At 44.5% G+C, this 8,332-nt stretch overlaps 1 protein-coding gene across 2 annotated transcripts in view; it reads right to left on the reverse strand.

Annotated features, from left to right (window-relative positions):
- The window catches only part of FXYD6 (FXYD domain containing ion transport regulator 6), a 49,796-nt gene that overhangs the window by 19,128 nt on the left and 22,336 nt on the right, over positions 1–8,332 (reverse strand). The window contains exons 2-6 of one of the 2 annotated variants that reach the window (XM_046686120.1): positions 2,471–2,533; positions 1,837–1,875; positions 1,645–1,719; positions 1,002–1,038; positions 192–241 (exon numbers count right to left, since the gene is read on the reverse strand). In XM_046686120.1, coding sequence (XP_046542076.1) covers positions 192–241; positions 1,002–1,038; positions 1,645–1,719; positions 1,837–1,875; positions 2,471–2,528 — 259 coding nt within the window. In that variant the 5' untranslated portion in view covers positions 2,529–2,533. The remainder of the gene's footprint in view (positions 1–191; positions 242–1,001; positions 1,039–1,644; positions 1,720–1,836; positions 1,876–2,470; positions 2,534–8,332) is intronic. The other variant, XM_046686121.1, reaches the window with a different exon arrangement.

Raw genomic sequence — 8,332 nt, forward strand, 5'->3', positions numbered from 1 at the left:
GAGTAGGGGTCTGTTTGGCGGAGGTGAGGGGGCAACACAGTGGAGGCCCTGGAGACCCCTCTCCCAGCCCTATGGGAGCATGTCTGGTGGCTCTAGGGAGGCCGTGGCACCTGGTGACCACCCCTCCCTGAGCCATAAAGGACCGGAGCCCACTCCCTCCATCCCACTAGGCAGGTGGTCCTGACAGTTACCGTTTGCAGTGATGAGGTTTCCCACCTGGGCCTCCTCGTCCCCTGGAGCCCTGCAAGAGGCAGAGACATGGGCCTTCCGTCAGAGGTCTCCAGGGCAAACCCGAAGAGCATCGCCACTCTCCTTGCTGGGGCAGGGGATCCTTGGCCAGTCTCCCCCAGGCCATCTGAGGGCTCCAGCACTCTCCACCATCGGGTGCATGGGGCAGAGGGAGAAGTCAGGACTGAAGGGGCAGAGTCGGGGGACTTACACGCACCCTTCCATGTCGACCCTAAGTCCTGGGAAGGGGTGGCCGAGGGCCAGGTAGGGGCTTGGGTTGCATCCTGCCATAGACTCTGGACTTCTGAGGTCCAGTGCTCCCCTTGGATGTCGCAGTGGACTAATGGGGTGTGTTCTTTACGTGGGAGTAGAAAGGTGAATGACAGGGAGCCCCAGCTTCCACTCAGCTCAGAGAGCCTCATGAACAAGTGACAAGCAGGCACGGTGCAGAGGAGGACCTCAAGAGAGACCCTCAGACCCTCTGCTTTCCTTCTCCCAGGCCCGACTGTCTCAAGGGCCTCCAGACAAGGATCTAGGATCTTGCCAACCTCCCCTCCCCCTTACACATCAGAAGAGAGAAGGAAGGGTGCTGGCCTCTCCTTTGCCCCCCAGTCTGCCTGGCAAGCCTCAAAACTTCTCCTCTAACCCCAACACACATGGCCTGTTTCCAAGACAAGAATCCAAAAGAACCCTCCTTTGGAGTCACACACCAGGCAGCCCCTCCCTGTCCCCTCCTACTGTCACCCCAGACGGCACAGCCATGGCATCCTTACCGGGGCTTATGATTGAAACTGCACTTGCACCTGCGACCTGAAAGGCAAAGAAACCATCTAAGGTCATGTTCCCAGCTTGGCCACCACAGGGCTGCCCTGTGAGTCTGTGTGGGCTGTGGGACTACGCAGATCACAGCCCCCACACATGGGCAGTGCCCCGCTGGCACAGCCATACACAGCAATCCCAGGTTGGAGTAGGGTCCTTCTGAGGCCCAGGTTCAACAGGCAACAGCTCGGGTGGCCACACCACTGCAGTCCGCCTGATCACACAGGTGCAGAGGGATCTGTGCAGACCAGGCTCTTGTGGGGAGAGAAATGGGGCACAGCCCTCAGAGCACCCAAGGACAGCCCCCATCTCCTGTGACTCCCCCACTCACGCTAGGCTGGATACAGCACCAGGAGAGCCACCCTGCCCCTCTTCTCATCTGTGCTGTTTTCATCGACACTTATTCTCTCCATCCTTCCCTGTTTTCCTGAGCACCTACTGTGTGCCCAGCAGTGCATCAGCGAGATAACAGGCAGCAAAGACAGGCTCCTGCCCTCTCCGGCAGGGAACACGGCCAGGCTCTCACACCCTTCTCCACCCGCTTAGCAGCCGCAGACAAGGCTCTTACAGAGTGAGCCAAGGACCAGACGGACTCACTTAGGATGAGGAGGATCCCCAGGGAGAAGAGGACCACGGCGAACACCAGTCCACCGATCCTCAGGGTCTGGTAGTCTGCAAAGGAACACAGGTGAGAGAAGGAAGAAGGGAAGGGCCAGGGAGAGCGCGTCTGTCCCTCCGCTGGATGCGGCGGCGCCTCCCCCCACACCCAGAGCTGCCGTCACCACTCACCATAATGGAAAGGGTCCTTTTCTTTCTCCTGCTCAGCTGCTGCAAAAACAAACAAGCGTGGTCGAGAGGAAGACAGCTACACCTCCTGGTTCCCAAATACCTTACCTTGCCTCACAGGCCTCTCCCCACAAACGGATTCCTGGGAAGCAGGACCCATTAAGCAGAGATGACTGGAGAAGCCCAGAAGGGTGGGCCTCTTGGCTGGGGCCAGCCTGAGAGCCAAGGCAGGTACAGCTCAGAGCCCCAGTGAGATTCTGCGTTCACTGCACATCCACATTTATGGGGAAACCGAGACCAAGGAAGGACATGTGACTTGCACAAGGCCAGAGTCTAGGTGATGTGTGGCTTTGGCTCCCAAGGTCTAGGCCAAAAGTCTACAGGGGCTCGGTGGGCTTGAGGGCTTGAAAGTAGACCCTGCTGGGGCCTGTGGGAAGAGGCGGGCAGGCTGAATTAGGGTCTGTGAATAGCTGTCACTTTCCAGGACTTTCTCTGCTGACTAAACAGAGGGGCCCCTGATGAAACACGAAGAATCTGGGAGCCCCCAACCCTAGCGTACCAAGGGGTCAAGACCTTCCAACAGAAAGGGCCCTTGGTGAGCCATCTTGTCACAGCCAGGTGCTAGGGGGTTACTTACCACTGGCCAGGACCGCAGGGGCCAGCAGGCTGCAGAGAAAGATCAGCACCACCTCCATGGCGTCTGGGGACAGAGGGAGGAGAAAGTGACTCTCTGGACAGGAGGCTCCCCACGCCAGCCCTCAGCCTGACCGGGGTGCAGTCGAATTCCCAGCTCTGCTCTGCGCTCTCTCCATACTAGGAGCATTCAAACAACCTAAGCAGAAGCAGCTGACATGTATCGTGCTCTGACCGCATGTTCTGCAGGCATTAATTCAATTACTACAATTGAACCAACACAATTAGTGGCACTGTGACTAACCCACTTTGCAGGTGAAGAGCCCGAGCTTAAAGAGGTTAAATGAGCTGCAGAACCTTGATCCTAACCCTGCTCAGTACCTCCTCTGCCGCCTGCCTCTCTGGTGCCGAAGCCATGAAACCCTGAGGGCTTTGGAGACAATCTTCCCAGGTTCCCTTCTGTGGCCACGTCTATTCATTAAGACGTCTGGGACTTCCTGGGCAGGTTCCCCACAGGCAACACCCACTATTGGAAGTTCTCCTTTTGTATCAGGTTGAAGGGTGCAGGTAAACCAATGCCCCTCTAGTCTAGCCAGCAGGCTGGGGTGGGAGACCCACCACGTCCTGGACTCTGTATGGTAAACACTGAAACACTGACAGCTCTCCCTTAGGTTACCCCTCATACTCTCTCCTCTAAAGTGGCCAAGCCACATCTCCCCATAGGTTTTAATTCATAATCCTCCAGAAAGGTGGTCTGAATAAACAAAAGGAGCCTGGAGACTGGCTCTTGAGGGTCAGGGCTCCAGCCTCTCCTTCCCCAGAAGGTGCCTGAGCCTTCTGCTCGTGAGCTCATCAAGTCCCCAGTCTCTGGGGTCCGAGGCCTCAGGATGGGCCATCTGAATGGAAGCAGAAGGCAGGGCCACTTGGTCCCTCCCAGGGATAGGTTTCAATGGAGTTACTCACACATCTCATTCCTGGGCTTAAATGAGCATGGTAAAGAGCCAGAGACGAAAAGGGGAAAGAAACCAAACTAGGAAAGCTCAAGCTGTTTGCTCTTTTCCTAGTCGGGTGAGACCGGCAGTGGCCTGCGCCCCTGCGCCTGTGTCTGGTGGCCGGGAGCATGCCAGCACTGAGGGACAGCACCCCACTGCCTTCACCAGCCCGAGCGAGCAGCCCCCAGCGGCCCTTCGCCTCTTGGCCACCAGAGGTCAGAACGACTGCATCCAGAGTCCTCCTAAGGCACAGACCTTGGACTCCGGGAAGGAGATTCAAGCGTTAATCAAGAGGCAGAAATTTTCTTTTACCGCTTTCTCATTTAATACTGTTATTTCTTTTAAATTTTACATTATATTTTATATGTATAAAAATATATGTAACACACACGTATAATGAAGCATAGTAATAAGACAAACACTCATAAACAAGTAGCTTAAGAACTAGAATTTTACAAATACTGCGGCATCTACCTGTTTTCCTCCAACCCATCCCCCTGCCTCACTCTCAGAAGTAAAGAGTATCCTGAATATTTATTTTTTATCATTCCCTTGCTCTTCTTCAAAAGAATTTTTAAATTAAGATATAATTCACATCCCATGAAATTCATCGTTTTAACGTCTACGATTCAATGGTTTTGAGTATATTCACAAAATTGTGCAGCCATCATCACTAATTCCAGAACATTTTCATCATGCCCAAAAGAAACCCTGTACCCATTAGCAGTCGCTCCCCATTCTCCCCTCACCAGCCCCTGACGTCAACCACTAATCTACTTTTTCTCTACGGATTTGCCTGTTCTGGACATTTCATATAAAAGAATCATAAAATATGTGGCCTTTTGCATCAGATTTCTGTCACTTAGCATAATGTTTTCAAGGTTCATCCATGTTGTATCAGTACTTTATTTCTTTTTACAGCTGACTAATATTTGACTGTATGGATCTACGCCTTGCTTTTTAAAAATATACTTATTACATACATATACCTGAATACTACATTGTTTAGTGGGCTTTTTTGAGCTTTACAATTATGATATGTTGTTTACAGTCTTCTGGGACTGGGTTCTTTTGTTCAACGTTGTTTCTCAGATTCATCCACATTACATGTAACCGTAGTTCATTCATTTTCAGTGTTACGTAATATTCCACTGTGCAGGTAAATGATCATGCACTGGTACATTCTCCTGTCGGTGGACATCTGTTTTTTCCCCAATTTTATCCTATTATTAAATAATGCAGTTGTGAACATTTTTGTGTGTGTTCCCCAGGACTCACATGCAAGAGACCCAAGGGCACTCCTTTCCCTCTCTTCTGACCACCACTCCCATTAGGAATACATTTTACCCTGCAACCCAGTACAAACATATATTCATGTAAACTAGAAACAATAATATCACAATACAATACTGATCATTTCTATGAATGATGCCGTCTGATATTTTCTATTCAATTTGGTTTCTTTAAAAAAAAAAAAAAAAGGGCTAGGCCCATGAAGGAGTCACAATGCAGTTTGAAAAATTATGTTCTACAGATAAACCTGGGAGTGAAGTCTTTGGGTTGTATGGTCTGCAAACTGTCAACTTTACAACATAATTTCATATCGTTTTCCAAAGCGATCATCCCCATTTTAACATCCCACCAGCTGCACATGACTGTTCCCATTACCCTACATCCTTATCAGTACTTGATATTACCAGACAGCTTAATTTCTGCCAATCCAGAGATGTAAAATATGGTCTTAATTAGACTACACAGGAATGGAGTTGGGCTATTTGACATTCCTGTTTTATCATCAATGCTGTATTTTTCACGTCTTTCACTCATTTTCCAAATGGGTTGACAATACTGTTAATCATTTCTCATTCTGGGTACTAAGCCTTTGTCATTAAGTATTGCAACTATCTCTTCCCAGTTAGCGGCTTGTCTTTTCACCTCTTAAAACTGTCTTTTGATGAACAGAATTTCTTAACTGTAATGGAATTGAATGCAATGATTTTCATCTTGTTTAAGATATTCTTTGTCAGTTTGAGACAGAAAGAGTTTTCTTCTAAAAATATTAAAGATATATCTTTTACATTTAAATCTTTATTCCACCCAGAATTGATTTATGTAAGGTGTGAAGTAGGGATCTAATTTCTACTTTGTTCCGTACTGATAACCTGTTGTCCTGGAACCATTTGCTGACACCTGCTGCGCCCATGATGTACAAATGCCACTTTTGTCATATTTCTGGTTTCTTTAGGTGTGGGCCTGTTTCTGGGCCTTCTCTTTGGATCTATTGGTCAATTCATCTGTACCCGCATCAAAATCACAGTGTCTCAGTTCCTGCAGTTTATAGTAATCTTCCCACGTGGTCTGAGAAGACTCCCTCTTCTTTTTCTCTTCTTTCTTTTCTTCCTCTTTCACCTCTTCCCTCAGGAATATCTTCACTATTCCTGGTCTTTTGCACTTAGATATAAATTTTAGACCCAGTCTGTCAACTTCATCTAAAACCGCGGGGATTTTCACTGGAATTGCAATGGATCTGTCTACGGAACAACTTGGGGAGAACTGACATTTTGGTGATCTTGAGTCTCCTGTCTATAAATAAATCTTTTTGCTTTTTAGGTCCTTTTCAATGTCTTTTAATAAAGTTTTATAAATGCTTTCATACAGGTCTTGTACATCTCCTACCAGATTTACTGCTAGATACCTTATAAGTTTTATTGCTATTTTAAATGCTCTTGTGCCTGGTTTCTAATTTTTGCTGGTATAGAGAATGACAATTGATTTGTATTTATTGGTCTTAAATCCAATCATCTTGCTAAACTCTCTTATTATTTCTAATAATTTACCGATACATTCTTTTGGGTTTTCTCTCTAGATATATCACCTGTAAATGATACAGCACTGTTTCTTCTTTTCCAAATCTTACACTCTTTATTTTCTATTTTTTGTCTTACTGTACTGTTAGGATTTACCGTAAAATGTAGAATAGAAGTAGGGATAATGGACCCACAAACACACATACTCAAGCACATACAGTCTTATTACTGATTTTTTGTGTGTGTATTTATTTCTAATTATTTCCCAGGTTTACTGTGATATATTGATATACAATATTGTATAAGTTTAAGGTGTACCATGTGACAATCTGTTACATGTATATATTGTGAAATATTACAACAAGGTTAGCTGACACCTCCACCACCTGACAGAATCACCTTTTGTGTGTGTGTGGTGAGAATACATAACCAAACTGTGGTATATATACAATGGAATGGTATTCAGCAATTAAAAAAAGGAAATGACTGATTTTAAATAGATTTCTTCTGTTTTAGAAGTTCCCCTCTAAACCTGGTTTTCCAAGATGTTTCTGTTTTATATTAATTATGAATGCATTTTCTATATTTATAGCTGTTTTTTTTTTAAAGATTGGCACCTGCATTAACATCTGTTGCCAATCTTTTTTTTTCTTCTCCCCAACGCCCCCCAGTACACAGTTGTACATTCTAGTTGTGAGTGCCTCTGGCTGTGCTATATGAGATGCCACCTCAACATGACCTGATGACCGGTGCCACATCTGCACCCAGGATCCGACCCGGCAAAACCCTGGGCTGCCCAACTGGAGCACGCAAACTTAACCACTTGGCCATGGGGCCAGCCCCTATATCTATAGTTTTTAACCTTTAATCTACCAATGAAGTAAATTATATGTACGAATCATCTAATGTTAAATCATCCTTGAATTTCTGGGATAAAATCAATGTATTGTCTTTTCAATGAACTGATGGATTTGGTTTGCTGATATTTGTTTAGGATTTTTGCATTTATATGCCTGAGTGAGACTGGGCTACAATTTTTATTTAATTGTATTGACTGGCCTGGTTTTGGTATCGTGGTGGTACTAGACTTATGGAACAAGTATTTCCTCTCTTGCTATCCCCTGGAAGAGTTTGCAGAAGATTGGAATAATCTGTTGTTTGAATGTTTGGTAGAACTTAACTGTAAAATCATCTGACCTAGTATTTTGTTTGTGGGAGAATTTTAAATTGCCTATTCAACTAATTAATGGCTATGACACTCTTCAGATTTCTATTTCTTCTTGAATATATTTACTGAGTTACAATTTTTATAGAAAATTTCCCTTTTATGCTTTCAAATTTATTGCCATAAAGTTCTTTATAGTATGTCCTAATTATCATTAGAAATCATTAATTTCTGTTGGATCTGTAGTTATGTTCTTTTGTACATTCTTAATACTGTTTATTTTTGACAACCTTTTTTCTTGACAAGTCTTACTAGAGGTTTAACTATTTTATTAGTCTTTTCAAAGAACCAATTCTTGGTTTTGTTGATCCTCTTTATTGTGTGTTTTAAATTATTCTTCATTCTGTCCTAATACATTCTTTGGGTTTATTCTATTGCTCTTTCTTTATATTTATCTTCTTACCTTGGATACCTAGTTCATTAACATTTAGCCTTTCTTGTTTTCTAGTATAAGCATTTAAGACTATAATCCTCTAGGTGCCACTTTCACTCCAAGATATAAACTTTGAAATGTGGTTTTTTGATAATTGTTTAGTTCTCAGTACTTTTAACTCGCATTATAATTTCTTATTTGACCTGTGCATTATTAAGAAGTGTGTTTTTTAAATATCCAAATGTATAGTGATTTTTAATTTACTTTTGTTATTGACATCTAAAGAGTGCTGTGGTCAGAGAATGTGGTCTATAGGATACAGAGGCCTTGAAATTTATTGAGACGCTTTATGATCTGTATATAGTTAGTTATTTAAAAAATTACATTCCATCTATTAGAAGATTGTAAATTCCTTCATTGTTGGGAAGAAAATTCTATATGCCTATTTTTTTTTTTTTTTTTTTTTTTT

This window comes from Equus quagga, chromosome 14 (genome assembly GCF_021613505.1).
Source record: "Equus quagga isolate Etosha38 chromosome 14, UCLA_HA_Equagga_1.0, whole genome shotgun sequence".
NCBI classification, from domain to species: Eukaryota; Metazoa; Chordata; class Mammalia; order Perissodactyla; family Equidae; genus Equus; species Equus quagga.